Raw genomic sequence first — 15138 nt, 5'->3', positions numbered from 1 at the left:
TATCAAAAACCAGTGTAAAAATCTAGAATTGAATAAAATTATCGATTTTACTGAAGGTCCCCAAAAGAAACAAAAGTGACTGTTTTAAGCCTTGTCCTAAATATTAGGAATAAATTCTTTCTGATTGGCAGTTGGCTTACACTAAAAAGAACAGTCTTAGGCTAGTGAGGTAGAACCAATCGAAATTAAATAAGGTTCTTTAAATTTTTCTTCTTAAATTTTGGGAAAATGAAATAATCTTACTATTTCCAAAGAACAAATGACACAATGAGAGATACTTTTTCTAAAACAGTGAATAAGAAGATATATTATAAATGCCCAGTTTTTAGGCACCATCTCTCATTCCAAAGAGAAATGTGAGACTGATGACTACTTCTGATATGGTACAACAACTTTAAAACCTAAAAATAAGATATGGAAGAAAAACAAAGCACCTTTTCTTTTTTAGCTTTCCTTCGTTTATTGTAGATGGCAAGCAACATAGGATAGATTTAGGTTTAGAATCTTTCCTAAAAGCATTTCATTTCTACTAGTGTTTTAATATGAATTTAATTTTGCTGTTTTCTCATCATGAAACATACTCTATTAAGATAAAAAACTGTACAAACATTCTTTACCAAAGAGAATTTTACCTTCTCTAAATAGGCACCTTGAATTTTACCATTTACAGTCTCTGCAAGTTAAAACAGTGGGATGCTAATGAACTGGGTCTCTCTACAATTAAATTTTTAGCTCGTAAGGACTAGGAACTGTGTTTTCACCTTCAGGCATTCCCCAGCATCAAGCATGAGTGATGAGCCAGTACCTTTGCATTTACCTCTCTCTGTACTCCAAGGGTATCAATCCTTTAAACCTATTTTTTTCCACTCTGAGTATAAAAGAAAGAAAATTCTGGTCTTTACAAAGTTCTATTAGGAGAGGGAATGTCTTAGGAGAAATAAAGGGCACTCAGGGTGAAGGCAAGTTCAAGGAAAAAAACTACACTTAGCTCTGAGAAATACCTTTGGAGCTGTGGAAATACTACGGAAAATGGGAAACATTTCCTCTTAAAAACGAAGTCCCTTGAAAATTCAGTAAATTCTCCAGAAATCACAAACTGCTGGATGTAACAATTCCTTAGGAAATGTTAAGAGTCAAGTCTGCATATTAGTGGAGCTGGGGGGTCAAAACAGAATCGGCTCATATTACCCTGACAGAAGGAGCCAACGTGGCAGGGAGACAATTGTATCACTTACGTTTGATTTCCACAGACATGGCACCAATCCACATAATTTATGAACAAAACTGTTTTTAATACAGTGAGCTTATTGCATTTGTAAATATGCAGCCCAGCTGAAAACAAAGAACTCAGAACCATAGAAATATATTTGTCTCTACGAAAATATGGACACTAAGAATTAAAGTTTTCATATTTTTAAGAAGAAAGATAGTCATTTTTGTCAAGCACGAACAGTGCTTCGGGCTCAGCTCTGTCACGTGATTCCACAAGCCTATTCCTGAAAGTACGCTATGCACGGGCGACTGAGGGAACACTTGACAACATCCACCTCTCCGCCTCCGTTCTTCTCCCGCTGGAAGTGGATGCTGACCAAGTCCTCCACAGTCTCCTCATCCATCATGTGAAGGTCTTCCATTCCAGTCAGAAGCACTGTCCTCTTAGATGTTCCCGAAAAGATCTAAAAAGGAAAGTAAAAAAGCTAAGTAGAAAATTTTCTAAGAGCTCTGAACTGCAAAACTTTACACGGATAAGCGCTGCTTAATATTTTGGAGTTATCTTAGGAAAGACAGGGAGCCGCACGGAGATTTTTCAAGCAAGAGCGTATCAGAGTCAGATCTGAGTTTCAGAAAGACAACGCTGGTGGCACCAGACAAATGGAGGAAAGAAGGGCAACTCCACTGACAGAAAGGCCAGTTGGAGAGGTAGTCAGAGGCAGAAGTGACAAGATTAAATGACCAAGCAAATGTTTGAGCTGAAGCAAAACAAAGAGTTAAGCATGAATCCCAGCTTTCAGGTTGGTGGGCTAGGTAGATGGTGGTGCCATTTAAGGCCTGAGTAGGAACAGAAAAAGGGAGCGGGTTTGGGGGTAAAGATAATGAGTTCAGAGAAAATGAGCAGGAAAATTTATTTTTAATGCCCAATGATAGGAGACACATGAGAGAAATGTAGCTACGTCTCCACATACAAAAATAAAGATTGTACCATTATCACCTGAGTAATTTTAATTTTTAGAAGTGTATAATAAATTAAGGTACAGTTTTGCATTGAAATACTTTCCTTTAAAATATTTTTTAATTTTTTATTGATTTCAGAGAGAGGAAGGGAGAGGAAGAGAGAGAGAGAAACATCAATGATGAGTCATTGATCAGCTGCCTCCTGTACGCCCCCTGCTGAGAACTGAGCCTGCAACCTGGGCCTGGGCCCTGACAGGGAATCAAACCTTGATCTCCTGGATCACAGGTCAATGCTCAACCACTGAGCCACGCCAGCTGGGCTAAAATATTCTTTTAAAAAACAAACTCATTCTGCACCAAACAGATATAAACTACTTTGATATCCCTTACTAATAAGATTCAAACAGTAACAGACTCACAACTTTATTTTTTGTGGGGTGGGATCAAGCAGTATGTCTCCAAAATGAAAGAAAACAGATGACCTTACCTGAAACTTTTTCAAGTGTGTTTCTATGTATGGAGAAACAACAACTCTATGGCAGTCTTGATTTATATAAAGAGGGTAGTCTTTCTTTTTCAAAATCTTGTCAGCAACTAGGAGTAAATTTTTTAAAAAACATTTTATTTATAACATAAACATTTTAAGCTAAGTTAAAGCTTCCAACAGAACAATATAACAATAAACAGTAAATTGAGTGATTAATTTTTAAGAAATTGTAGTCTACTTTAAAGACTTCACAGTACATAACTTTGAAAACTATAAGGACAAACAATACTAAGGTCTAGATAGACCCTTTTCTCTTGAACTATCTATCACAGTCAGTCAAAGCAGAGAGGGTTTCAATGTCCTTAACTAGACTTACCTTGAGCTAGCTACATAAAATGCAATTACCATCTGCAAAAAGCAGCCCACCCATCCTAACAAGACTGTTTCCCAGTTTTTAAAGAAGTATAAAGAAAAATGATTATTAGACTACTATATATATTTTATAATATATATTTTACTATATATGTATATAGATATATAGTAAATTACTATATTACTATAGTGTGTGTATTTATGTATGTATTAGTTATCCTGTAACTAATACATGATACTAGGTAAACTGATATAATGATGTTAATTAAAGGGGTTGGGGGAGTGTTGAATGTCATCTAGAAAAAGTAAAGACAAATAATAAAAATTCATCAGTCTTCTCCAAAACAAAGACTAATCAGATTTATGTTTTGCAGCATTTTCCTCCTAGAGAGTAAAAAGATAATGTGTCAAGATAGCACAAAATTTAGTAGAACTAGTTTTGAAGAATATCCAATCACTTTTTCTCTCCTCTCCCCAGTCCACCTTGGATTGGCAGCATGTACAGTGGTTATGAGTACAGGCCCTTGCTGGCAAGGATGTGGACATTGCTGGTAGGAATGTAAAGTGGTGCAGCCGCAGTGGATAACAGTATGGCAGTTCCTCAAAATAGTAAACACAGAATTACCATATGATACAGCAATTCCAGAAAGATCTAAACATAACTAACTACAGAATAGGAGAAAGGGAAGGAAATATCTCAATTTTTACTAAACAAGTGCTCTTCTCTATTATTTCAATTTTCTTTAGAAAGCATGGATTAATTTTGCTATGAAAAAACCTAATCAGTCAATGTTTTTAACTGTATACTTGGATTTGTATTATATGTGCAAACCTAGGAGAAGCCCTAAGAACTAGAGCAAGAGATTTTTACACTGAGAATCACTTGAAGAAATTAACAGAAGCAGTTATAGAACCTTCTGTTTTTAATCATAAAAATGGAACCCTCCCTAAGATGATTTGGTAAAAGTCCATTTCTACCAAAAAAGGGAACAGATGTCTAGCTGTTCTTCCGAAAGAAGATCCCTTGCTTCCCTGTTATCAACTTTCTCCACCTAAGAGACCCTTGTCAGTCCTAACAGGTGGGATGAAACAGACTGTTTAATACATATATTTATTTAGTAATAAATATATATATGTAAATGTCTCTGCCACACACGCACTGTGTGATCTTGGGTTAGTTACTTACCCTCCCTAGGCCTCAGTTTCCTCATCAGTAAAATGAGCATCACACCCACCTCCAGAGCTGTGCTGCAGGTCAGAGGAGATAAGGGTATGCAATACCTGGCTCCCAGCCTGGCACGTGATCAGGATGCACTAAGATGCACGTACCCGTTACTTGTAAGATTACCATTCTCAGTAGCATTCATGGAAATCATTTTCAGGACTCCACCATTTTATAAGGTTTAAAAACAATCCCCTATTATTATGCTGTCTAATAAGTTCCCAATAAAAGAAGTAGAAAAAGAATACTTTTAGAAAGGGCAGAACATAACTTAAATGGTGGAGTATTTTTGTTAACTTTCTAAATGCACGAATACCTCCAGTTTCCACAAACGTGATGACAGCACTTCCGGTCTGTTTATTATACTCCACGCATTCCACTTCTCCGCCTCCGTTGCGGGACTTACAAAAGCTCAGTTCTAGCTTGTCTCTCATCTGATTTTCAGGCAATTCATCAGGAATTTCAGTGACATTGATCTTCACTTTAGACAGTTCTGCAAGAACCTGGGAAACCATTTCATATTCAGAGACAAGGGTGAGGACAGTGTCCACGTTTAACAGAATTCTGCAAAGCTTCAATCAGTGTTACCTGGAATCTGACTCCTGATTTTAATGGAACTGGCTTGGCCGTAACCTCCACATCTCTATGCATTATCTGCACGCGATGTTTCCCCATTCTGATCACATTCTGGGCAACTGAAAAATAATTTGGAAAGTATTAATTTCCAATATTTCAAAATATTTTTACCCTTTCAGTTTAAGAACAAATTATCCTAGATGGAGACTTGACTTGGGGTGGTGAACACACAATACAGTGTACAGGTGATGTGTTGTAGAATTGTGCATCTGAAACCTATATAATTTTATTAACCAGTGTCACCCTAATACATTCAATAAAAAAAGAAAAAAATCATCCTAATATTTTTAATTTACTTTCATTTTAAAAGATTTCATTTTTAAACTTTTCTTAGGACTTCCAGCTAATAATGGTCTTGCCACCAAAGTAGGATATATTAATGTCAAAATATATCAGCAAAAATGACAATGCAGATAGTCTCATCAAGTTCTAGATTCATTTCTTAAGATATAAGCCTGATAATCCTTCAGAAATTCATGTACCATATCAGTAGTCACACACCCCTCCTTTCCACTGTTGACAATTACCAGAGAATTCCCTTAGGACATGAAAGCACAGCCAGAAATTTCTTCCATGTTGAGTAAGTGGGGAAAACCTTTCTGGGTAAGTGTCATTCTGACAAGTAACTTTACTTATCATTTGTCACTCCTTTTTAATATGTTACTAGCACCATAGAAATAAATATTTATTTTCATCTCTGTTGTTCCCAAGGATTACATATTAAAGGCCACATAGACTTGAATATCAAAAAGTAAATCTCTAGTTTTTTGCCATATTTAAGTAGGAATTCTACTTTCACTAAAATGTTTTTGAGATCATGCATTGAAAAGCTGATAGCCTTGCCATATCGATCACAAAACTGCCACGTCAAATTTATCCATGCAAATAGGTGAGGCTCAGTAATATAATTATGCCAAAAATCATTAGAATTGTAAACTGCAACTGTGTGTCCATTTAAAATGCATGTGGGTGTGTTTATTTTTAATTGCGTGACATGAGAGGTTATAACTCTTCAGTTGTTAATATTTGGAGCTCCTTGCTCTAATTTGTCACAAAGATAAGAGATGTCTACTCCTGGTCTTATAAACCTCACTTGTGTTTATGACAACCAGATAGCACACCACAGCTGGAGGAAGGGAGAAACTGGGCTAGAAGACAGGGCCTTGTCATGTGGGAATTCACATTCATTGTACCATGATATGACACTATAACTTGAATTATGACTTTTTTGTTAATAACAGGAAGCAATAACAGAAAATATCAATGAAGTAATACTTAAATGATGCTCTTTCCCTCTTGCTCCCCACACCCAAATCTCCAACATCTGGTGATCTGACACAGCTGAGAAGAACCACTTGTGCTTCAACTTCTGTGTGACACTGACCAACAAAAGCCAACTCCTGCTAATTATATAAATCCAAAGTTGTCCCAGGAGAGCAGGACTTCAGAGCCATGCCTGTGGTGGGAGCAGTGGTGCAGCTCTTTGTGAAGAGAATCCCATTCTCAGCATTCTCAGGTAATTCCTGTGCAGAATCCCTGCCTCCCAAATCCTCACTTCTGTCCTTCAGGTTAATCCCAATTACCACTGCCAACTGCCAACATGCTCTTGGTCTCCCTCTCTAACTCTCAGCTGCAGGGGTGGACCCTGGGTGAATGAACAGTATGAGCACACACTGACCTGCTAGAAGGCCATTGTTTTGTTTTTAATTAAGGTAAAATCGACACAGAACATTATATTAGTTTCAGGTGTACATTATAATTCCATATGTGTATATACTGCAAATTGATTGCCATAATATCTAGTCACCATCACCACGATCCAAAGTTACAAAAACATTTTTTTGTGTGTGATGAGAACTTTTAAGATTTACTCTCTCGGTAACTTTCAAATATGCAATACAATTATTACTGACTATAGTCACCATGCTGTACATTACACCCTCATGTCTTATTTATTTTATATCTGGAAAGTTGTACCTCTTGACCCTAACACTTATTTTCAGGCTACCGTGATGGAGCAGGCATCAGGAGACGCGAATTACAATAGTAGATTCTCAACATCTGAGCACTTGAAGGGCTTGTGAAGACCATCTGGTCCCACCCCATAACTTGACATATGGTGGCCTGCTCAGAGGAATGCTGGCTCAGTAGAAAGTAAAGGGATACTCAGGGTTTGGCCCCAGCTCTGCAATTTGTTAACTGTATCGACCTTGAGCAAGTTCCTTATCTTCTTTAATCTTCGTTTCCTTATCTGGAAAATTACTAACATGTAGCAATAATGACAGCTAACATTTAATAAGTGTTTATTATGTGTCAGACACTGCTAAATATGGTATCACCATTTCTCATTTAATACTCAGAGCAACCCCATGGGGTAGATAGGATCACAAAGCCTGTCATAAAAATCTGAGATTTATAAAGAACCCAACCCAAATCACACACTTCTAGAAAAGGGCAAAGATGGCACTCAAAGCCGGATTCTCCTCATTAAGGTGTCTCCAGCTCTGATCAGGGTTCTACACCATGGCAGATTTAGCAAATATCAGGTCCCATCCCACACCTCTGACTCCTAGGCTCTGTCCATTCATTGGTCATGTGCCCTCTGGTAAATCACTTAAACACCTGAGAATCTGTTTTCTTGGTTATAAAATGCAAATAGTAACTCTCCTTTATTATAGAGTCATGAGAATATGAAGTGAGATAATGTCTGTGAGAACTCTCTGAGAACTATGTAGAGGTCTATGTCCTGAAAACATTATTGCTAGTGTTATCATTTGGAGGTAGCAGGTAGAGTAGAAAGACACTGGTATTGGACATCACAACACTTGGACTTGAGGCTCAGAGCCATTGCATTCTGAGTGAGTGATCATATTCAAGTCACTTAACGTCTCAGAGTCAGTTTTCTCATCTGTGAAATGGGGATAACCATACCTGCCTCAGAGTTTCACTATGAGAATGGGATAAAATAATTTGTGTAAAATGGTAAAGCAATAGCCAAATATCTATGAAAGCTCTTTGAAAGTGCAAGTGCTTTCCAAAGGTAACTTGGTCACATTGTTGAACATTCGTCATACCTTCCTCTTCTTCAAAGGTGATGAGTGCTTCTCCTTTTTGTAGCACATAGGGAACTTGTGAGCTCACGTGAAATGAACAGGAGATATTTAAATACTGGCTGTCATTCTCAGGATTCTTTAAAGATGTGAATTTCATCTTTGTTTCGGGAATATCCTCTTTAATCTAATTCAAACAGAAATGTTGGATTAAAATCAAGACAAGAAATAGCTTAAGTCCTTCCAGTGATAATGTGATCGATCATCCAATAATTCATTCTCCACTGATTTCAGAACCCCACAGAATACTGAGTGTTGTCTTATTTAATAACTTTAATAATAGCTTCTGCCCAGGTAAGTACTCAGTAATGTGATCAGGTGCTGGTCTTCCATCTTATTTCACAGATCAAATTATAAGTATATAATCTCTCACTTTTTCTGATCAGTATATAAACTGGTCAATATTGTATGGTAATTGATTCTAAAGACTACATCTTTCCTCTAGCTGAATGCCTTTTAAACAACTATGCCAATAATAGGCTAGCTTGTAAGAGACTCATTAGATAGGTTTACTCTTATTGAAAAGAAATATGAAATGGAGTCAGGAGTACACTATAGTTAATTTGATAGCAAACCCAGAAAATTTCATCCAAAAAGAAAGTCTCCTGAACCATATAATTTAAAATTTTTAAAAATAAAACATTTAAAAAAAATTATCAAATTTCCCCAACACCTGCCCATCAGCTTTTTACCCATCACCACAACTTAGGTTTATAAAAATGTGAAGGAGCGCTGCCAATGAGATTTGTATCTGGAAGATGAAGTGAAGTGGCTATGCCTGGCTGCCTAAAATCACTGGACTCAACAGACCTACACGCAAATGCGCAGATGAGTCTGGTGTTGGCATTTCTATTGCCCAGGGTTATGTGCATGCTGAAACAAAAGGTGTTATCACAAAGAGATTAGAAATATTCATTGAGCCAATTGATTGAAACTTATATTCATTGTATATCTACATGTGACTTCAGTGGAATTTCTGATTACCATAATTTCACTTTCAAAACAATCTGTAATGTCTGCGAAAAGGCAGTGTTTCTCAGCAGTGCGGAGATAGCCAGTGTACAGGCATGCCTCATTTTCTTGCGCTTCGCTTTACCGCATTTGCAGATATTGTTTACTTTACAAACTGAAGGAAAGACCCTCCAGCAAGAAGATTACGATTCGATGATGACTCAAATGATGATTAGCACTTTTTAATTAAGGTATTACATTGTTTTTTAGATATAAGGCTATTGCACACTTAATAGATGATAGTATAGTGTAAACACAACTTTTATATGCACTGGGAAACCAAAAAAGTCACGTGACTCACTTATATTGCAATATTTGCTTTATTGCGGTGGTCTGGAACCAAACCCACAATACCTCTGAGGGGTGCCTGTATCTAGAGGAGTCGCAAGCTTCTGGAGTGAGAGTGAGAGTGCCTGATTCCATTCCTGAGCACACTGTGGCAGGAAGCAATCACTATGCCCTCTGGACCACAGCTTCAGCCCTCAGCAAAGTGGATCAACTGAGCTGGCTGGTTTTTTAAGGCCCTTTGAGTTCTAAGACTGAATGATTCTGGCTCCAGTCTGAAGCAGCCAGAATCTTAACAGAGTCTTCTCTAAGTCCCATAAACACAGGAAACTGCCCTTCCTGATATTCCATATCCTATCCCCATGCCAGAAAGAAAAAGTGACAATGCTTTAAGCATTTAAATCATGTAAAGAAACAATTATGAGTTGTTATGAAGGAAAAAAGGGGTGAAAGTTATGTCTAATTCAAATATAGGAAAATTTAGACGAGACTAAAGGTGAAGATAAACATCCTTTTTTTTTAACTGTGCAACTCACATAAATTACTGTAGCACCTCGGATGGGAAGAACAAAACAAGAATTTAGTGAGAAGACCAAGAGTTTGGTCCAGAAGTGATTGATGATGACCAATGGGCTTTTTGTGTGTCAATTTTATTAATGTATACATAAATATCAAAAGTGCATTATCATAAATATACAGCAAGATGAAATTTTACAAAGTGATCACACGTGTGCCCAGCACCCAGCTCAAAAACAAAACATGACCAACATCCCAGAGGCCTTCTAGTTCCTACCTGGTAGTCCCTACCATGCCAACTTCTAACATCCTGCTTTTGTGCTATATTTAAAGGGAAGCAGATGGTATGCCCTCTTTTATCTTTTTTGGCTCTACACTGTACTCATTAAATTTATCCATGTTGTTAGATAAATCTGTTCATTCTCATCGCTGTGTAGTATTTCATTGTGCAAATACACCTCCAAATTATTAATTCACTCTACTGTAGAAGGACACTGGGTTGTTTTCACTTTGGTACTATTACAAACAGCAGTGCCATGGATGACCATATGTTTTAAAAGCGAGTCTTATGTAATGAAATCACTTTTTCTGAAAAATGGTGTCATTAAAAAATGTGATACGTAAAATAAGTAAAGGGTACCTGAGAGTTTCTGGTGGCCTCTTGTAATTCAGCTTCAAGCTTTTGGATCTCCATCTTTAAGTAAATATTTTCCTTTAACATTTCATCAATTAATTTCTTTAAAAAAGAAAAAACATATATCAAATAGCACCAAAAATTTAAACAACCCCTGACCTCATTTTTCTAAAGGAATTAAAGAAGATAAATTTCTCTCACCCTGAACAAGGCAAAAAAAGACATTAAACAGTCTCAGGAAAAATATAATCATGTGAATAATAAATTTGTTGTATGTTTTACATCATCTCCTACCCCTCCCGAATGTTATTATCTCCATTTCACAAACAAGGAAACTGCCTTTCACAGAGATCTAGGTCACAGAAATTTTTATAGTAGAGCAAAGATTGAGACTCGGGTCTTCTGAATCTAAGTCCAATGCTCTATCAACTCCTCTCCCAGCTATTTGTGACCGTGATATAACTTCAAATTGCACATTATGTTACTCTGGGGCAAATTTTTTAAAAATTGATGTGTTTTTTTGCTGCCTTCACATTCCAGACATATGGTCTTGGGTAAATGGTGGTTTAAGCTACCTGAGCTTCCCTTCCCTCTTCAGTCCAATCAGATAATTGGTAACTATATGCTCTTAACTTCTAGGTGCAAAGAAATGAGGGAGGGAGTGAAAAAGCAATAATATTGTAAGCCTTGTAAGAGACAAAATAGAAATATGATTCTTCTTGTAAGGCTTGAATAATGGTAGTAAAAATATTTTCGAAAACCCTAATATCCTCCCTAATTCAAGGTAATGTTGGATAAAGACATATAAAAACATGCTTCACTGCAAAAGGAATGTATATAAATTAATTTTTAATAATACCCAGTAATTTTCCCTTTTTACCTGATTTTGTTCATCTTTCAAAAATTCATCTGTTGAAGCCTCCTTAAGAAGTTGATTTTTATCTTCACCAGCTGCCATGATTCCTTAATATCAGAAATTTTTAATATTTTAAAAACAGTATATACACACAAACTCAATAAGAAGGAAATAACAACTTTGACCCCTTTACGGAAGAAACATCTCTTCTTTGCTCTCTCTTTCCCTCCTATTATCAAAATCTTTATTATCATGTGGCTTATATTCAAACAGAGTCTATATTTCAAATAACTCTACACCTATAAATATATGAAAGCGTTCCAAAAATCCTTTGCTTTTCAACACAGTAATAGAAAATGATAGGGATTAACATTCCTTTGTAAGTTAACATCTCAATCATAATATCATGCTCCCTTCTAAAAGATTGCTATTTCAGTCTTCTAGCCTTTTCTAGGACTGAGACAGAAAAAGTACAAGTGAACACCTCATGGTGCCAAAAGCAAGGAAGTGCTCAACAACTGATGAGGTCATGTAGAAGGTCAAAGGATCCAGCTTGAAGAGGTTCTCACTGGCTAAATTATTTACTGGTATGCTTAATTTATTAAGCATACCAGTAAATAATGACAGTAATAATTAAATCCAGAATATATGAGTCTATACTGACATAAATACATTAAAATTTTGATGAGGAAAGGACCATTTAGGGAATTTCAAAATACTTCTCCACAAACTACTTATTCATTTCAAAGGGGAAAAGAATAACTTTACAGTGGAAAAGCCAGGCAGACGCCACCATAATGAAATAATCAAAGTCAATAATGAGATAAATCAAAATTCAGTGCCATCTGATAGGGTGCGCTGAGAACACAGCATGACTTCTATGATATTCCTGCCAAAGATGCATGATCTGAATCTAAGCATGAAGAAACATTACACAAACTTCAAAAGTGTCACGTTCATAAAAGCCAAGGAAAGACTGAGAAACTGTGCCAGCCAGAAGAAGACTAAAGAGACATCACAACTAAATGCAACGTATGATTCTGAACTGGGTCTTACTGTTTGTTATACAGGATATTATTGGGACAATTGGCAACATCTGAATTGGATCCAAGAGTTAGATGGTAGCAATGTTCAATGTTAATTCCCTGATTTTGATCACTGTATTGCAGCTATGTAGAGAACACCTTTTTTGTAGGAAATACATATTCAAGAATTCTGGGGTTTGAAGTTGAAAACATTCTCAAAGAATTCAGAAAAAAAAAATTTTGTTTGTATTGTACTTGCCACTTTTCTGTTAAGTTTGAGGTGAGTTCAAACTGTTCTTCAAGGTCTATCCCAAATTTCCCCACAAATTCTTGAGGCCTTTTCTGATTCCCCCAAAGGACAGTACTTCTCTCTCTTTTACCTTTTTTGGAGGGAGCTTTAATTGTTTGTGTACCTGTGTAATTTTTCCATGACTAGATAGAGGGTCACCACCTTGAGGCCAGGGACCACGTCCACTCCTCCTTGCACCCACTCAGAGCACAATACAAGTTTAAACACCAAAAACACTCAAAATTCATAGAATTCTGCAGTATCTTGATTCAGTTATTTGTTCTGCTCAGGACACTTCAGGCATATAAAGTTCTCTTAATACATTTCCAGAAAACAGAGACTGCAACATTATTTAATCGATTTTAAAGTCAATATTCTTAGAAACTTGTAATAAAGGCTCTCAATATATTTAACTCATTTAAACAGTCCACTACATAATACCCACAGAACTTCTTATGACATATTTAGTATCTGGATACTCTCCCTCTTTGCGTGAGTGGGATGTACAGTAACAGGCTTCCTTTTATGCAATCGGATGGCCCCCTTAAAGATGTCCATATCCTAATCCCCACAATCTGTGAATGTTAGGTTACCGCTAAGGAGAATTAAGGTTGTAGCCTGAATTATGGTTGCTAATCAACTCACTTTAAAATATGGAGATCGTCCAGCCAGGCGTGGCTCAGAGGTTGAGCATCCACCTAGGATCCAGGAAATCAGGGTTTGATTCCCGGTCAGGGCACATGCCTGGGTTGCAGGCTCAATCCCCAGTTGGGGGCGTGCAGGACGCAGCAGATCAATGATGACTCTCATCATTGATGTTTCTCTCTCCCTCTCCCTTCCCTTCCTCTCTCTGAAACCAATAAATATATATATAATAAAATAAAATAATAAAATATGGAGGTCATCCTGGATTATCAGTGAGGCCCAATGTAATCACCACAGTCCTTGAAAGTGAGAGAGGAAGGCAGCAGAGCAGAGTCAGGGTGAGAGGTGACAACGCAAGAATGGTCAGAGAGATGGGTCACTGCTGGCTTTGAAGGTGGACAGAGGAAAGCAGTGAGCCAGGAAGGTGGGCAGCCTAAAGCAGCGGGAAAGGGCGAGAAAAGATTCCCTTCGGTAGCCTGCAGGAAGGAAGGCAGCCCTGCACACACACTGCAGGGAGACCCAGGTTGGACTTCTCACCTGCAGAATTTTAAGATAATAAATGCGTGGTTTTTAAGCTACTAAATCCGTTGTAATTTGTTACGCCAGCAAATGACAAAGCCAACACGAACGGCCTCCACGCACCTTCCGCCCGCTTTCTAAGACGCGCCTATCGCGGCGATGCCAGGCCTGAGACCATCGAACCTGCCCGTTTGCGCGCCTGGTAGCCAAAGGAAAGAGTGAGGCAGAAAAGGAGGAAGGTGGTAATTAGTAAAATGGCGATTGACATCGTTTTTTTGAAACTTACGCTTGTTATGTAGCCAGGCAAACACCCTACTCTCCTTTGGCTGTCTCTTTCGAGAATATCCCTGCTATTCTGAAAAGTGAGGCGCGACTGCCAAACCCTACGCCCGCCAGAAGAGGAACCCTCCTTACCCAGCCAGTTTCTCCAAGAGCTGCCTGGAGAGACACTACGGGAGCGGCGGGGCCACGCAAACCCCTTTAAGTTTCAGTTTCCGAAAGAAGCAAACAATCTAAGGAGCGGGTCAGAGGCCTGGGGCCGCCGAGAGAAGGCGCAGGGGCCGGGGGCACGCGCGCCCCGTCGGCGGCGAGTCGCCGCTGCGACCTGGGGAGCGCGCAGCTCAGGGGCGCGGGGGGCGCGGGGGGCGCGGCGCAGCCACCTGGGCGCGCTCGCCCCGCGCTCCCCCCGCGCCCCCCCGCGCCGCGCGGCCCCAGCGGAACCCTCCTCCCTCCGCGCTCAAGGCCTCTCCAGCCCGGGACTCCTGGGCGCAGGGATGGCCGTCGGGAAACGGGGCGCCCCACTCACCCGCCTTGGCCTGCGAGCGCCGCGCCCGGAGCGCAAAGTGCCCGACCTTCCCGGAAACGCGGTGCGGCCGCGCGCGGGAGGGGGGCGGGAGCCCTGCGGACTCTGCGGAACCCGGGAGCTGGGCGGGGCGGCCGGCTCGCCCCCGACGTGGGCGCTGCCTTCTCCCCAGGGAGTGTCGCTCAGGTGCACGGTTTGGTGCCTTAAAAAAGAAAAAGAAAACTCTGTTCAAACGGTGATTTTTCTCTAAAACTAACCGAAATACCAGACCTGGTGTCTCTAATGATTAAGCACAAGTTATAACAATTTTCACTTTCGGTTTTAAAGACATGGTTGGTGCCAGGCCGGTGTGGCTCAGTTGGTTGCAGGGGACATGGAAAGGTCCTGGGTGGATGCTCGGTCGGGACACCTGCTTGGGTTGTGGGTTTGCCCCCCGGTGGGGTGGGTTTGGGAGGCAGCCCTCCTGCTTCTCTCTCATCCGTGTTTCTCTCCCCTCTGAAAGCGGTGAGCACGTCCTTGGGTGAGCATTAGAAACAAACACGTGGTGGTTTTGGTTT

At 39.2% G+C, this 15138-nt stretch overlaps 1 protein-coding gene across 4 annotated transcripts; it reads right to left on the bottom strand.

The window, feature by feature from the left end:
- Positions 1-445: 445 nt before the first annotated feature.
- Positions 446-14875, bottom strand: NMI (N-myc and STAT interactor). 4 transcript variants are annotated; one of them, XM_081141697.1, is made up of 9 exons: positions 14585-14655; positions 13903-13978; positions 11326-11408; positions 10452-10547; positions 7964-8126; positions 4842-4948; positions 4570-4756; positions 2660-2766; positions 446-1676 (listed from the first exon to the last, which is right to left on the bottom strand). In XM_081141697.1, exons 3-9 carry the CDS (start codon positions 11401-11403, stop codon positions 1491-1493), a joined length of 924 nt encoding a protein of 307 aa, XP_080997823.1. In that variant the 5' UTR covers positions 11404-11408; positions 13903-13978; positions 14585-14655; the 3' UTR covers positions 446-1490. The 4 variants fall into 4 exon arrangements, with proteins under 4 accessions (XP_080997823.1, XP_080997821.1, XP_080997822.1 ...); XM_081141695.1 differs by lacking the exon at positions 13903-13978 and having other exon boundaries at positions 14585-14875; XM_081141696.1 differs by lacking the exons at positions 13903-13978; positions 14585-14655 and adding an exon at positions 14194-14461.
- Between the last annotated feature and the right edge of the window lie 263 nt (positions 14876-15138).

The sequence above is a fragment of the Miniopterus schreibersii genome (assembly GCF_964146895.1).
Source record: "Miniopterus schreibersii genome assembly, chromosome: 7".
Classification (NCBI taxonomy): domain Eukaryota; kingdom Metazoa; phylum Chordata; class Mammalia; order Chiroptera; family Miniopteridae; genus Miniopterus; species Miniopterus schreibersii.
The sequence above is the reverse complement of the archived record's forward strand: the minus strand, read 5'-3'. Positions and strand labels throughout refer to the sequence as shown.

Bases quoted from the DNA above. Each gene is read 5' to 3' on its own strand.
- NMI (XM_081141695.1), bottom strand. From the start codon at position 11,403: ATGGCAGCTGGTGAAGATAAAAATCAACTTCTTAAGGAGGCTTCAACA. The intron at 4,949-7,963 runs GTATGACGAATG...ATTATTTTTCAG, and splicing joins CACCTTTGAAGAAGAGGAAG to TTGCCCAGAATGTGATCAGA. The intron at 2,767-4,569 runs GTATTCGTGCAT...ATTTACTCCTAG, and splicing joins CACGTTTGTGGAAACTGGAG to TTGCTGACAAGATTTTGAAA.